General features: G+C 33.4%; 5 protein-coding genes across 5 annotated transcripts; 2 read left to right on the forward strand and 3 right to left on the reverse strand.

Annotated features, from left to right (window-relative positions):
- Positions 1-28: 28 nt before the first annotated feature.
- Positions 29-2868, reverse strand: LOC126853936 (peptide-N(4)-(N-acetyl-beta-glucosaminyl)asparagine amidase). Its single transcript, XM_050600150.1, has 6 exons — positions 2487-2868; positions 2039-2310; positions 1743-1964; positions 1504-1678; positions 996-1415; positions 29-839 (listed from the first exon to the last, which is right to left on the reverse strand). The coding sequence occupies exons 1-6, from the start codon at positions 2724-2726 to the stop codon at positions 276-278; spliced, it is 1893 nt and encodes a 630-aa protein (XP_050456107.1). The 5' UTR covers positions 2727-2868; the 3' UTR covers positions 29-275.
- A 359-nt stretch (positions 2869-3227) lies between these two features.
- LOC126853948 (integrin-linked protein kinase homolog pat-4) lies at positions 3228-6321 on the forward strand. The gene is made up of 7 exons (XM_050600181.1): positions 3228-3661; positions 4005-4170; positions 4259-4451; positions 4531-4611; positions 4695-5137; positions 5240-5470; positions 5630-6321. The coding sequence occupies exons 1-7, from the start codon at positions 3573-3575 to the stop codon at positions 5774-5776; spliced, it is 1350 nt and encodes a 449-aa protein (XP_050456138.1). The 5' UTR covers positions 3228-3572; the 3' UTR covers positions 5777-6321.
- A 226-nt stretch (positions 6322-6547) lies between these two features.
- LOC126853959 (prostaglandin E synthase 2) lies at positions 6548-8358 on the forward strand. The gene is made up of 5 exons (XM_050600225.1): positions 6548-6896; positions 6971-7045; positions 7287-7624; positions 7701-7812; positions 7897-8358. The coding sequence occupies exons 1-5, from the start codon at positions 6606-6608 to the stop codon at positions 8257-8259; spliced, it is 1179 nt and encodes a 392-aa protein (XP_050456182.1). The 5' UTR covers positions 6548-6605; the 3' UTR covers positions 8260-8358.
- An 84-nt stretch (positions 8359-8442) lies between these two features.
- LOC126853960 (uncharacterized) lies at positions 8443-10523 on the reverse strand. Its single transcript, XM_050600226.1, has 9 exons — positions 10148-10523; positions 9898-10053; positions 9689-9819; positions 9491-9623; positions 9303-9425; positions 9154-9237; positions 8928-9080; positions 8652-8780; positions 8443-8570 (listed from the first exon to the last, which is right to left on the reverse strand). Exons 1-9 carry the CDS (start codon positions 10287-10289, stop codon positions 8461-8463), a joined length of 1161 nt encoding a protein of 386 aa, XP_050456183.1. The 5' UTR covers positions 10290-10523; the 3' UTR covers positions 8443-8460.
- A 28-nt stretch (positions 10524-10551) lies between these two features.
- On the reverse strand, positions 10552-16048 carry LOC126853919 (intraflagellar transport protein 122 homolog). The gene is made up of 16 exons (XM_050600106.1): positions 15626-16048; positions 15293-15402; positions 15085-15205; positions 14792-15002; positions 14616-14689; positions 14254-14530; positions 14023-14184; positions 13603-13900; positions 13155-13525; positions 12694-13086; positions 12133-12547; positions 11833-12059; positions 11363-11750; positions 11081-11250; positions 10843-11004; positions 10552-10760 (listed from the first exon to the last, which is right to left on the reverse strand). The coding sequence occupies exons 1-16, from the start codon at positions 15676-15678 to the stop codon at positions 10674-10676; spliced, it is 3519 nt and encodes a 1172-aa protein (XP_050456063.1). The 5' UTR covers positions 15679-16048; the 3' UTR covers positions 10552-10673.
- Between the last annotated feature and the right edge of the window lie 36 nt (positions 16049-16084).

Raw genomic sequence — 16084 nt, forward strand, 5'->3', positions numbered from 1 at the left:
AATTTCAACTCTCACAAGAATCAATAAAATACTAGTAATAATCAATAGAATACGTTAAAGTATTCCAAATATTTTTATTGATCTCATTATATATCGCTTCCTCAATTTTTGCTATAGTGGAATAAAAAAAAACTAATATTGAGAAATAATTAAAGTTGATAGAAATTTGTAAATACCATATTTATATAATAAAAATTCAATTAAAGAAAAATCCAAAATAATTCAATCTACAAAAATTCAATCATTAACCATACAGTGGTTTGCAGGAATCATGTTCAATGATTTTTCAATTGAATATTAATTATCATAGATGCCTCTTCAATATTCTCTAGACTTTGTCGAAATACTTGAGCGTGTTGCCAAGCAGTTTGACCTTGTCCACCAGATAATGTTACAATTATATTTAATTTTACAGCTTTTCGCACGTCTTCTGTGTAAAAATTATTGCAGTTAGAAACAGGTATGACAATCACTTTATCATCACTAAAAATAGCTTCAATCTTCCAGGATACTCTGGCTCCATGAAACACTTCTGATTTAGTTCTTAATTTAAATGTCTCTAGATACAATTCGGAATTTGCAATTTCAAAAATCCATTTAATACATCCATATTGAGCTTGCGGAGACCGTGTTAAATAAACCATCTTCCAATCATTTTCCACTTTACGAAAAATTCCACCATTTGTAATATTTGTTCCTTCTTGCCATCCAGATTTTTGTTCCAAAATTGTGCCATCATTGTGTACAACATGATATATATCTTTAACAATATTATATCGCAGTTCAAACATTTTTCCATATTTAGAAACATCCCAAATATAGTTCTTTTCTATATCAGCCTAATACACAGGGCGAATGTATAAATTAATAATTAGATAATAATGAAAGATTAGATTAGATTGTTTTCATAAATTTTTAAGAAAATATGAAACTGACATTTTATATATTTTTTCAAAATTTTATTTGTAACAATCTTTCAAAATTTTAAAACATACCTGTACGATTTCGCCTCGTGCTAATCTCCAGGCAAGGGAACCTGAAGTTCGTCCTTCGTAAATTTCATTGGAATTCTTATTTTGTAAATTTGGAATGTACAGCATATCAGCAAGCTCCAATAGACTCCGCATGATGACATAATTTTTGCGCGCAGAGCTGTAATTGGACGAATTTTGTCGTTGATCAGTTAATGATCGTAGAAATTGTATCAAGCTCTCTTCAGTGCAAATTTTCCGCCTTTTCATGATGGCTTCTTGATCTTGTGTATAACGCCATGTGACATCCTGCACCTCATCCTTGGAATAGGCTATTACATATGTTAATTTCTTTTTCCATCCTTTCTCATACATTAATGGCTTATCTATCACGTTTTCACATGGGTCTAGGTGAATCCATTTCTTGCTTGACGCCGACCATATCTGAAAATAGGAAAATGAAAAGTTCTAAACAATTTCGAGCAGATGACTTCGTTATAGGATAATCTTTGTGAAACCACTGATGATTTACCTCTGTCCAAACATGATCTGTTTCATCGTATATAAAGCGTGCATCATAACCAAGTGAACGACACAAAAGTGTGAACACATTGGCCCATTCCCCGCAGCGACCGCGTCTCAATGTCAGTAGTGGTTCTGGATGAGAATAACGAGGAAATTCGACAATTATATTGCATTTTTCACATCTAAAATTGAATTAACATTGCAAATTAATACAATAATCTTTTAAGATACTTAAAGAAATCTTACCTGTGTAACTCTATCCTCGAGCAACGATGATTTGTAGATGGTACTACGCTCTCGTATACACATTCAGTAGAACATCTTGAACATTTTGGGCTATTAACCCATTCAAAAAATTCATGTTTAAACCAATGTAGAAGCTCGACAAGCAGCAAATCTTTAGCTGTTAATTCTGTCTCAAATTGAGTTGAAGAAGTAGTTTTTCTCGCGTCGCTAAACTTGTAAGATCTGCAGATGTCATATAAATAATAAATAATAAAATGAATTTTATTATAATCAACACATATATATGATTTTATTACTTTTGTAGATGTCTCATTTTTGTCATGGCTGCAATTTCTAATTGAGCAATTGGTATAACACTTCTGGCTTTTTTTTGTAAATCTGGATCTTCATAATGCATAACATTATGAAAATCTTTAGAAATTTTTTTGAAGAATGCTTTCTGCGCTGTAGAATTTTCTTCAATGTCTTTAGTTACAGGCTTGCTCTCTGACACAGCAGATAACAGTTTCGACAAACTTTGGAGTCTTGAAAGAGATACATTGCCTGGTAAAAATAAGCGTTCCCCATCCTGTTCAATAATCATTGTTTAGAAAGGATTTTTTTTTTTAATATTTAAAAATGTTTTATAGCATTCGAATTTAAATAACAAATATAGCTGTTAAATCAGGCATTACATTGTTATTATCTTAATTGTAGAAGAGTACGAAAATCGAGAAATAAATATTTATTGGACCGAATACAGACCTCGACATAGCCGACGTCGAACAAGCATTCCATGGCACCGATAGCCGGCAGAAGTTTCTCAACAACCACTTCGTCGTCCAGACGTACCTCGCGTGTTTTGTCATCGTTCGGTGATCTCAGTACATTACGACAAATGTTTAATAATGCTTTTTGCGCTTCATCACGCACGTTGTTCTCGTTCTCCTCCAGCGATTTTACACAGCGTTCTAGGCTTTCCATATTTAATTGTGGCTTATACATACACTGATTAATCTGCGATCATCTATTTATTATTACTGTCGGACGTTCGCTAACTGGGCATATCATCATTATTGCTGACAATACTCCCCGTATGTCGCTGGTTTTGACTAAGTGGTGATTGGAGATAAGCTTGATTATGTCAATGCTCGTATCATGTATTATATGAACTTTCTACACTTTATGCACTCAAAACAAGATGGGTATAAGGTACAAACTAGTAAGAGAGAGAAAAAGGAATATCTGTTGACATCAGATATCGACGAGATGATATCATCTGGACATCCGACTGACTTTTATTGATTGCCTTTAGCAAAAAATGGCGGAATTAATAAGAAAAATTTCAGCATCAATTTCTGATCATATAACTCCCATTTTTGGTGCATATTCTTATTAAAGAGTTTTTAATTAAACGCCTTCATTCTCTCATATATGCTCCACATATTGTCAAGGTTTGTTTGTGAAGTCACGTGGGTAACTCTCCGCCTACTATCGGCTGATTCTTCTGTGCATATGTCAACGTCGCGGTGAATCTTATATGGTCACCTAGCTTCAAGCAGTTTATGTAATTGATTGCACACAAGTATAAAGATCAAGAATTGCATGATATTCGAAGGCTATGAAAAACATAATTCCGCTTGAATTGAACATAGTTTTTTTTTTAAATAACGCGGAGTTAAGTATACGGCAAAGAATAAGGTGGCCGTACTAATGTGTTAGTGTCAAGAATATGGCTATATTTAGCGTATGACGACTGGCCGTTTTGGAGCACGAACAGTGCCGTTGCTCTGATATAGCTAGCGTATCGTCTGTGTTTACGAACAATAATTTGTGACAAATAGAACGAAAATGGAAGATATATTTCAATGGTGTCGTGAGGGTAATGCTATGCAAGTCCGCGTTTGGCTGGATGACACTGAACATGACATGAATCAAGGGTAATTACTCCAGAACTCCTTTTATGGAAAAGACTCATTCCTCAGATATTGGATGTTGTGATTTCTCAAATGTTAGAATGGACTGGCTGAATAATCACATGGTTTTGCAAAGAATATTCTTGATGAGAATATGAAGCAAATAAATTTATATAAATTTGATTTTATAGAGAATAACTAAAAAAAAGATGATTGTAATGATTTTACTTGTGTGATAGTTTGATCATTTTCTCTTAAGGAATATCTTAAGAAATTGCTTACCTGCAAACTATAATTTAATAATTTGATTTTTAATTCTTGTTTATATTATAAAAGATCTTAATCAAATGTTGTTCTCTATATATAGAGATGATCATGGATTCAGCCCACTACACTGGTGTTGTAAAGAAGGACATTTAAAATTGGCAGAGTTGCTCCTCAGCAGAGGTGCACGCATTAATGCAACCAACAGAGGTGATGATACACCTTTGCATCTTGCTTCGGCGCACGGACACAAGGAAATAGTACAATTGGTAAAAGAATTTAACAATGCTACTTGTAAAACATTGTTAACTGTTTACATTTGTATGAGATGAGTAATATATAATTTGATTCTTATAGTTACTTAGAAATCGTGCTGATGTAAATGTTACAAACGAACATGGGAACACTGCTTTGCATTATGCTTGTTTTTGGGGAGATCAAGCAATCGCGGAAGAATTGGTCGCGGCTGGTGCTCTTGTATCCATTGCCAACAAAGATGGTGACACTCCTCTTGATAAAGCCAGAGGTGTTTTAGCAAAGAGATTACATGGTATATAAAAAGTTTATTCTGATGCGAATTAATATCACTCATATTTGTACATGTGATACATCCCTTGTTTTTTTTTTAGATTTGGCAGTGGAGTATGGACAAGATTTGAAGAAAATTCAATTCAAGGATCAGAGCTGGTTAGGCTTGAAAACTAGGAGTCGTAAGTGTATTTCTTAAATGACAAAAGAAATTATACAAGGCATATATTCAAGTTATATTATATTTCTATGTTATTTTCTCCAGGCGATGCGACTCTTTCTCGTCATAAAGGAATCAGTATGGCAGATCTGTCTCTGCATACACATCTAGCGAGCACACCGAGCGGTGAAACTTGGCGAGGACGATGGCAAAACAATGACATCGTCGCCAAGATATTAAACGTTCGCGAATGTACTGCGCGCATCTGTAGGGATTTCAACGAGGAGTTTCCAAAATTAAGAATCTTTTCGCATCCTAATGTTTTGCCGGTTCTCGGTTGCGTGAATCAGCCGCCACAGTTGGCAACCGTTTCCCAATATATGGCACGAGGTAGTTTACATCGACTTCTACATGGCGGAACGGGTGTCCTAGTGGATACAGCGCGCGCTCTTCGATTAGCTCTTGATATCGCTAGGGCTATGGCATTTCTTCATGGTTTGGATCGGCACAATAGATGCAGATTTCATCTTAACAGTAAGCATATAATGGTGAGTCTTTAACAACTTAATTATAAGAGTAATTAAATGTATATCTAGATACACTATTCTATCTACATACTATCATTTATCCATATATCTCGTTAATTTCAGATTGACGAGGATCTAACAGCTCGCGTAAATATGGCAGATGCGAAGTTCTCTTTCCAAGAAGTTGGACGAATTTACGAACCGGCGTGGATGTCGCCAGAAGCTTTAAGTAAGCGTCCTGCAGATATCAATCTTGAGGCGAGCGATATGTGGAGTTTTGCCGTTCTTTTATGGGAATTGGCAACCAGAGAAGTACCATTTGCGGATCTATCGCCTATGGAATGTGGCATGAAGGTTATAATTTTCATTTATATTACTAAATTATAATAATATATATTAAGATTCTCTCTATTCTCTGTAACTTTTTGTGATGAATATATACTTCTTATCTAATTATTTTATATAGCAATATGGAATTTGAATGTCAAATTATTAATTAATAATTTGTTTTAGATTGCACTGGAAGATTTACGTGTAAGCATTCCACCAGGTATTTCTCCACATCTTGCAAAACTCATTCGCATCTGTATGAATGAGGATCCAGGCAAACGACCGTCCTTTGATATGGTTATACCAATTCTAGATAAGATGAAGCGTTGAAATGTATATCTGAAATGATTTCATCAAAAAGTGCCTAATGAATCTCTATATTTATTAAACTGCCTGAAGAATTATCATTAACAATGATATATAGAATATTTTTGTATCACTGTGTTCTATACAAATGAACAAATACTGCCTTTAGAAAAATTTAAACTAGGCTTTAAATGGACTAATCTTTTTTTAGCTATTTCTTATATATTTAATACAATGTTTCGTGAAAACATGTTTATATATGTAATCTAAATAAGTCTCTAAATATATAGCTCGAACTCTGCCCATACTTGACGAATTAAATCGTCAAAACATTTAGTAAAAAAGAAAAAATAAGATAATGTTATATGCACACAGTAGAGAGCATATTTTTAATAAAATTTTTGGTGCTTCATTTTCGGTTTGTCACCAGACATATTGTGAATATTATTTGTATGTTAATATCAAAGTCACATACAAAATGAAATGTATTATTAAAAAATGAATATTATATGTCAATGAATAATTTTATTAACAAATGTAGACAAATATATTTATTGTTAGACATACAAGGAGTGTTTAATGCCATTATTATTTTGATGGTTACATAAAAAAATATCTCATCATATTTCTGTGACAAAATTAATGAAATTCAATTTTGATATATCAGTAATTATTTTAACTGACTTTTTTTTATTCCCCTCTATATTAATTATTTATCTAAATTGTGTTGCATTAACTATTCGCATACACATACCATTTTATAAATATATAAATTTTATATATATATATACACACACACACAGAGTATAGAATTACATATTTTGCAAGTGTCAGGTTGATATGTAAGTTAAAAATGGCTGCTGTACATAAGTTTACCCGGCTTATATCAAGGACGAAGTTTTTCAATAATAATGGCTATTATGCAAACGAGAATCTACGGTCGTTTTGCACGATGGTACAGCAACCGCAAAAAACGCAGAGTTTAATAAAAATTAGTTTAATTGGTGCGATAACCGGTGTTGCTCTGGGTGCAGGTTATGCTTATCATAAAATCAACAAAATGCGACAAAATATCGCTCTGGAAGGAACGCAGGCGGAAACTATGCTGTTGAAATATAAACCATCTGTCACGCCGTCCAGAAAAGTATTTCAATGATTATGTCATGAGAAATTTTATCACATTTGCAGCATTTCACAAGCTGCATTTTTCTGTTCTAGATTATATTTCCAATGGACTCTATGGATTTAAATGTCACGTTATTTCAGTATCAAACATGTCCGTTTTGTTGTAAAGTAAGTAAAAAAAACGAATTCACAAAAAAAAATTATGTACCATGTTACATGTACAAAGTAGATTATTTTGACTCATGTTTATTGAAGCACTTGATTTCTTTATAGATATCAATTTATATCACTTGTACCATTAAATAAAAAAATTATATTGAAATATATCTTATTATTATATTGCACATCAGAAGATTTAAATATAAAGAGAGATTTTGAGATTTATGTATAACATTAATTTCTATTTTAGGTCAGAGTTTTTTTAGATTACTATGGGATATCTTATGATGTTGTGGAAGTAGATCCGGTACTTCGTAAAGAGATTGGATGGTCTTCTTACAAAAAAGTTCCGATCCTCTTGACTAAAGTAGGAGAAGGCTATCAACCTCTGAATGATAGTTCCATGATAATATCTCTTCTTGCATCCTATTTACATGACAAGTCTTATAAGGTTGAAGAATTGGCTAACTATTATCCAAGTATAGCAATGCATGATGACCATGGCAAATTTAAATATGAGATTATAAATAAATATTTTCTCATGTTTAACAAAAATCTTCCAAAGGACAGATCAATGAATGATATAATGTAAACTTTAATTAATATGAATTATATAAAACGATTAATCACATTTTCATGTTTGTTACTGTTTCTTCAATTTTAGCGAAGAACGCAATTGGAGAAAATGGGCGGACGAGGTATTTGTTCATACACTTTCGCCAAATGTATATAGAACGATTGATGAATCTTATAGAACTTTTAATTGGTTTTCAGAAGTGAGTAAATCTACAGAATAAAAATATGCAAATACAACGTAAATGCTTTTACGCGTAAAATATATTAAAAATTATTCTATCCAGGTCGGCAAATGGGAGGAATATTTTCCATTATGGGAGCGAATGTTGATAGTAAATGTAGGTGCAATGGCAATGTGGTTGATAGGAAAAAGGCTCAAGAAGAGACACCGCCTAAAAGACGACGTTCGACAGTCGTTGTATGACGAAGCAAATTACTGGTTGCGTGCTATCCGTGCGCGCGGCACCCTGTTTATGGGTGGCAGCAAGCCCGATCTATCTGATCTTGCAGTGTATGGTATTTTGAAAAGTATTGAAGGTTGCGACGCTTTTCAAGATCTACTGGCTCACACGAAAATCGGTGTTTGGTACAATGCTATGAAAGAACAAGTTGATACACATTCTGGTAGTATGAATTTAAGTAGATGAATTTAAGTAGATAATATATACATCGACCATTATGCCTCTATATAGAGTTATTTATTTACACTATAAATGATATTTAATAAATAAATAACATTAATTTAATTATGCTTATTTTCTCTATCAGAATTCATCACATACATATGTATGTATATAATGTGTGTGTGTATATATATATATATATATCTATCTCGCATAACGGTATCCTTAAACTGAACAAGGTAACTGACGAAACATTAACTTGAAGCCTTTGTTCTGGGCTTCTTGCATTTCGTCACCATTTGTAACGACATAAAGTACAAACGGTTTTAAGTCCGCTGTATAAAAATTCAGAAACATTTAATGTTTTTATAATATATAATGTATAGTATATATGTGTGAACTGCGCCATTACTTACATGTTTTAGTTATAAATCCATTTCCGCAAAACCTGTCTGTGTTAGCAAGAATGCCATTTTCACTTGGATCGGGTATAATCACAAAATCATTCGTACAGCTCGCACCAGATTCTGCTACCAAATCAGTACCTATTAAAGCAATCATAAAAATTAAATGCCGTGGCAAAGTATTTTTCAATCGTATGTTACAAAGAATATATTAAAGATATGTCCAATGATATCTAACTCGTTAAATAAAAAATTTTCGAGGAGATTTCTTTGACCTGTGCGATATACCTATTATATCTGGATCGAACGATCCCGTGTCTCCAGAAACGGAGAAAGAAAATCTGTTCATTTGAGACCACTCGATACTGCAATATCCCAGAGCCATTCTGACGCATACGCCATAACGGTGATTCACCATTTGTCGCGTTCCAATTTGAGGAGCTATAACAGTTTATTTTGTTTAAACTATTCATTCACAGATTTACGCCATGACGTTCGTTCGATTGATGCGTACCTCGAGCATTTTCTGTTGTACCATAATTAAAACTCATTACAGTGTCGGAAACAGTCTTGTAATATTGTAAACATCCGTTAGGAGCTGAAACCAAGATGAGAAACAATTCTATTAGTTTCTCGAGACATATAATGAAGGCATTTACGTACCTTTACACACAGAATCGCACGCTATTTGCTGAATTCTTATATTCCAGCGTCGATCGAAAGCATATCCCGCATTAGTATCGACGGATATACTGATCGGCGTCGCTCCGTTGAAATCGACGTATACTGAAACAGAATTTAATTAATTATCCGTTATGCTCCACTTAAGTTTTTATTAATCAATGAATTACCATGCTGATTAGTGTTTTCCCCGCATATTCTGGGTACCGTTGACGAACCACCAGATACCAGAAATACGTCGTAATCGCAATATCCAGTTGCATTAGGTTGTGCCCAAGTAGCCTCCAAGAAATCCAATCGCAACTGCAAATAGATACTACGATGTAATAAAGACACTTAAAAAAATCGATGCATAATGTGCGGATTACCTGACAAATATTAGAATTACAGCGTTGTACCGTAATTGTACATCGTTCTCCTCCTTGATAGGTAATGGGATATCTTGGATTTACGAAGTATGTGTTGTTCATGTTAGTGGTAGAGCCGCAAGATTTTTGAACTGAGATATATAAGTTGCGTTACTTGTATTATTTATTAAGGAAATATATTTATTATTTTCTCTTTTTTTGTTACTCACATACACAGCAAGTTCCTAATCCATTAGCGCATGGTCCCGAAGGATTACCTCCGTAATTAATGCACTCTCGTCTTGTGAAACATGTGCCATTGAGTTGATCGGTGCTCGATAAGCATTGAGTATTGGCAAAACGCACGACACTAAATAGCGGAAAAACTGAGAAACAAAGATACCGTATTGTTTAAAATAACTCCAATCACTACCACTCATTACCATTATGTTTAAAATAAAACTTAATTAAATGACTTACATCTTCCTTGATGATTAGAATGGGTGTTAAATGATTGAATCTCCAAAGCTGCATTATTTTTTAAGGATTGATCCCAATTAATAATTTCTCCGCTTATAAAAGGCATGAGAGCAAAGAAGCCGACTAATAGTACACTGATCATGTCTGGAGATGCAACTGGCTTTAAGAATTACATATTCTGGCTCTAAAGAGATACCAGTAACGGCAACAATGTATGCTCAGGCAATCATAGCAATTAGCAAGTAACCGAAACCTCAAGTTTACTGTATGTTCAACTGTATCATGTATGTGAGATAATCCTGTTTTACATATTTGTATAATACAATGATAATATGATATATAAGTGCAAGAAAGTAATATATAAAAAATTTTTATAAATAAAAAACAATTTATATATACGTATTGTTATCTCACAATAATGCTGTATAATCATAATAGGTTTAAATAGATACAAAACATTTTTAACAATCTGATATAAGTATATTACACAACCTACAATAGATTTCTGATATCATTTTTTTTTATTTCAACCTATAGTAACATTCGGCGTCCGACAGAATGGACAGTGTCCATGTCGTAGTAATGCTAATTCATAGTCATCCGAATGAAACAACTAAAACATATAACAATTATATAAAATGAAATTCTATTAGAATTTTCATGATTAAGTAGAATTCTTTTTTCAATAAACTTACCTTTAAACAACATTTACATAAGCTAATCTGGAGATCGGGTAAAAGATTTCTGAAATATCTAGTCTTAAAAGGCTTAGGCCACTTAATAATTATTACAGTGGACGGATCCATACTCTTCAATATCCCCCTTCCCACGATTATCGTAGAATTATTGGATTTTTCCTGTGAAAATCATGTAATTTTTTTATAAAATAATTTTTTTACATGTAAATGTGATATTTGGATATATTTTTTATACCTCATATCTCATTAAACGCACAGTGAAAAGATCAGCCTCATTGGAAGTTACAGTAAATTGGTCACAATCTGTAAGATCATCAGAGGATGGTAATGGTTCTTCTATCAGCTTCTCTGCTTCTTCATCTGTAATGTCATCCTCCAATTCAAATTCAACTAATGGCAGGATTTCTGTAAAAAACGATATTAGTTTAAATAGAATTATATCATTACATGAGAATTCTAAAACGAAACAAAAGAAATCTAGGAATCTGTAAATTTTATAAATTGCAATATTACTTACCAAACATGACAAAAGAATATTGAAATTTCAATCCGCATTGCGTACAATTACTACCAGAGCTATTACTCGTCGGTAATAATGGATTAAATGTAGAACATTTGTAACATAGAGGCAATAATTCTTCTGGATCACGATACGGATAAGATCTAGCAGCTAGAGTCGCTGTTTCTACTTGTGCCAGGAAATTCGCAGGAATTTTCATAGTGCGCAACTGATCTAACAATTGCATGACCAGCTTATTGGCACCTAATATTCGCGCTTGTTTTACGAGACTGTACATTATCGTTACTTTTGAGACACCTTCCAGACGTATATTTTGTGTTTTCATGAGCAGATATCTCGAAATGTTGAATAATGCTTCTGGCATCAGAGATGTGAAAGGTTCTTCCTAGAATATATTAACTTATAATTTTTTTTATAGAAAAAAAGAGTACCTTGAAGATACATTGTAATGTATTACTAAATCATACCAGATATTTATGTACTTCGTGATATGCATAATAAATATCCGCTTTGTCAGAATATTTAAGGAACATCATTTTTATCTCTTCTGCACTCTTTGACAGATTCAAACTCAATTGCGATAGGAGCCAATAAAAGTAAGAAGCATCGCGAAATCTTCTTTCTGTTATAGCATTATTAGCTAGCATCGTAAGTACGACTATGGATTCTTCAGGTTGTCCCGCCATTTGGAATGCTGATAACAAATAACAAATATCAAGTACTTTGTTGTATTCACATCTGTTGTATGTAATACGTGATACAAGTACCTTCTTGAGCCTCGGAAAATCGTCCAGTCTCCGCCAACCATCGTGCATACGGTCCGTATATTCGTGATTTTAATTTTGGATTCCTTTCCGCGAGTTCGAAAGCCTCAGGCCATGCCTGCGCGTCTACGAGTACATCAGCAACGTCAGGATCATCCCCAAGTCTACTAAAAATCTCCGCTGCGCCATGTGAAGCACCCAACTGTTTGAGTTTCTTGGCGATCATAGACAAGTTGTCTCTGTCTGCCTTATCCAATTGCCTGCCCACTTTGATCAGCATATCAATCCAACCGTATTCGGCAATAATACTGATGGCACGATCGATGTCTCCTGCAGAAAGGAACATTTCGGCTGCGGCGCGCGGTTCGCCCAAACTTTTTGCCCATTCTGCTCGTCGTCGCAATAGTACTGTACGATCCTGAAAATTTATTAAACTGTTAAACCAACCTGGTAGATATTACTCATTTTATCATGTCTCATTTAATCTTTTATTATTTTTGTCTTTATTTTTATATTGTATACCAAACTTAAATTCGAAATAATAGGCATTTATTATAAACGAACCTGTGTGTTACCGGAGGCTATAAATTCCTGAGCAATATCGAACATTCGCAAATCGGAATACATATCTAGAGCATATTGTTGTAAACCAGCTTTTTGATAGAGCTTTGCCGCATCGCGGAGCCTACCCATGGCGGCTGCGGCAGTAGCCATACAGGCTTCTCGTCCCCATTCACCCGATTTTAATTTCTCTTCAACTTCGGATACGATCTCTATATAACGCAGCTTCTTTACTCGCGCGAATGCCGAGTATGCAATATTTAATTCCAGATTATCCAGACACGTCGTTCCCAAAGCAAGCCAATCCGATTCGGCTACGCCTAAACATGCTATGTCATAAGCGTGATTATATAATCCGATGTCCAGATATTGATACATAAATAATGACAATGGCACCTGTAAATATTTAATTATATAATATTGGTATGTTTTATTATCTCAGAGAATTCTATGAGACGGCTTACTTCTAACGTAATGATGGATGAACCATTCAGGCAATACAGTTTTGAGCCGTTATGGCCTACGACGAAACCGGAGAATTTTTGCCTATACTCGGAAAAGTTGGCGACTTTTATCGCGAGATAATTGTTGCCCGCAAAGCACATAATATCCTCGAAAGCGATGTTGTACGCTACGCTGTTGACATTTTGGAATTCCTGCAATTTCTCGCCAGTACATAGATCGAATATGGATAAGCTACCGGCCTCGCTTACCACCGCCATCTTTTCCTTCAAGGAACTGATATCCAAACACCTCACGGCATCCTCAATTTTCGTTATGTGCGCGGGAAACGGATTGTCAAGATATATTTTTATCACATATCCGCTCTTTAAACCTAATACCAAATTTGTTCATTTTAATACTGCTAGTTTATATTATAATAAAAAAAAATAAATATCTCAAAAATGATACCTGCTATTAAACACTCCTGTCCAGCGGGGCCACCCACTACTTTGATATAAGTGATGAGTCCATCGAGTATCCATTCTCGTTCTATTATTCCATTGAACGAGAGACTTTGTAGACGCTTTTCCAAACATAATATTAAATGATTCGATGTAACAACTAACAAATTGCAGTTCAATATCTGATTAAGCTTGTCTCGTATTCTATAATGCATTCCTTCACTGTTACCGGATGGTTCATAAATGATTACACGCTCGGGCAGTTGCACAGCTAGTCTATTTCGATACACTGCGATTCGATGTATCTAAAATTGATGTTACATATTTTAATGATGATAATAAAATGTTACACTATTAAGTTATTTAAAGATTTTAAATATTGATTATTATATATTTTGCAAAAAGATTGTCAACATCATCAACTCACCAGATCTTTACATTTAATTCGAACCTTTTGATTCGTGATTAAATGCTGTATTATTACATCAGTCATGTTTTCTCTGTACGCATATCTGTCTCCATAGAGACCATGTACAATATTCCAGGTTAGTTGTAAATACGTTATCGTTCCGTCTTGAGAACCAAGTACCTATAAAGAGTCATTAAATAATAAATTATAAAAAAAATGATATCATAAACACAATGTATTATAACTTACAATGTGCGAACCAGTTGGATGAACAGCACAGCTCCACACCCATGACGAAAAAATACCGCCTACATTAACTAATTGTATCCCATCATGCGTCATTAAAAGACATTGTTTATTGCTACCACAAACGAGAAGATATTGTCCTTCTGGGAAGTGAATGACTTTCAAAGGTATAAAATTGAGCGATCTCTCTCTTTTGACAACTTCTCCTCCAATGTTGTAGAATGAGATGACTCCATTCCATTCAGCAATGCAAAGAACATCCATAGCATGCGCATCATCCCTAAAAAAATTAATATAATTATATAAAAATATTTCTTTATTTTGTGTTATAAATAATAACTGTATCTTAAGTAGATGGCATATACTGTATAGGATTCCATGATAAACTCCAGACTGGTACTCCAGGTTGCCGTTCAATGCGTGTTTTTTCTTCACCATTCTAAAAAATAAAAATAATTATTGTAGATTAATTTGGAATAAAAAAACATGCAAAAAATATATAAGATTAATTATTTAAAATTATTTAAAAGAAATAACATACTTTATTTCGTATGGATACATATCCAGTTGCAAGACCAAGGGCGAAATATTGTCCATCTCTTGTCCATGCACAGCAATTAACTCTTCCCCCAGATTTATGTTTCTGCACCGCTTTCTGTTCTGCAGACCAAAAAGCAATGTCTGAGAGTGAACAGCTGAGAAGCTGATGCGAGACAGGATTAAAATGCATTGACTGTACAGCTTCATTATGTCTAAATAAAATAAAAGTATGTAATATATTAAAGATCTTTCATATTCATTATACAGATATATCTATATGTATAAATAACTTACGAATATTTTAATATTCCTTCTAGCTTGGAAGTCCAGATGATGACACTTTTATCTGCACTTCCTGATGCAAATTTTTTACCATCTCTTGCATAACATACACAATATACCGTATCTTTATGGCCTATAAAATATTATAAAAAAGTAAAATTATATTAGAAAAAAACTATTTTATCAATCATTTAAATTCTTTATAGAGACATAGTTATACCTTTTAATGGTTGAATTAAAGCACCATCATTGGTCTCATATACAAGCACTTGATGGCCAGATGCAACAACTAATTGTGTGCCACTCGGATTAAAACAAAGGTCATATATACTGAAATAATATCATTTTAATGCTAATAAATAAAATTATAGTGTAAAAAATAAAGATTCAATATTAAAGGATATTATAATACAGTTTATTTTAACACAAACAGCTTTATTGTTTTCGCAAAATAATTTATAAAATGTAAGATCAGAAAATATAATATAAATTTATAGAGAGAGATTAATTTATGACTGCTAAGAGGAAAGAAAAAAATTTATCCAAGTTTTACCATTGATCTGACTTTTCTTGCACCTTGTCGACCCATGTTGGATGTGCTCTCATTGTATCACATTTAGTAATAATTGTTGGATATTAATTGAATTAACGTGCAACAATGTTATCTTGCATGACATGCGAGGATCTGTTTAGCATTCATACCGTTACCACGGAAACGACATATCAATGGTATGATAAATTCCTTTCTAAAAAATATAATCGTAACGATTACATCCATGATACAAGCGTTTTCAGGAAATATATTAAACATTATTTATGCCATAAAAATTAGATTGCATTGATAATTTGAACAATTTTGCACTGATGTAGCTTATTATCAAAAAGTTTATTCAAAAACTTTTCTGTCCAAGGATTGCAATTTTTTTACTCGTAATACTATTAGATGGAGACAGTTTTATATTCAGGTTGGTTCGGCCTGCATATCAACAGTAGATAAAGATTCTTAAATTAC

Source organism: Cataglyphis hispanica, chromosome 13, assembly GCF_021464435.1.
Source record: "Cataglyphis hispanica isolate Lineage 1 chromosome 13, ULB_Chis1_1.0, whole genome shotgun sequence".
Lineage (NCBI taxonomy): Eukaryota > Metazoa > Arthropoda > Insecta > Hymenoptera > Formicidae > Cataglyphis > Cataglyphis hispanica.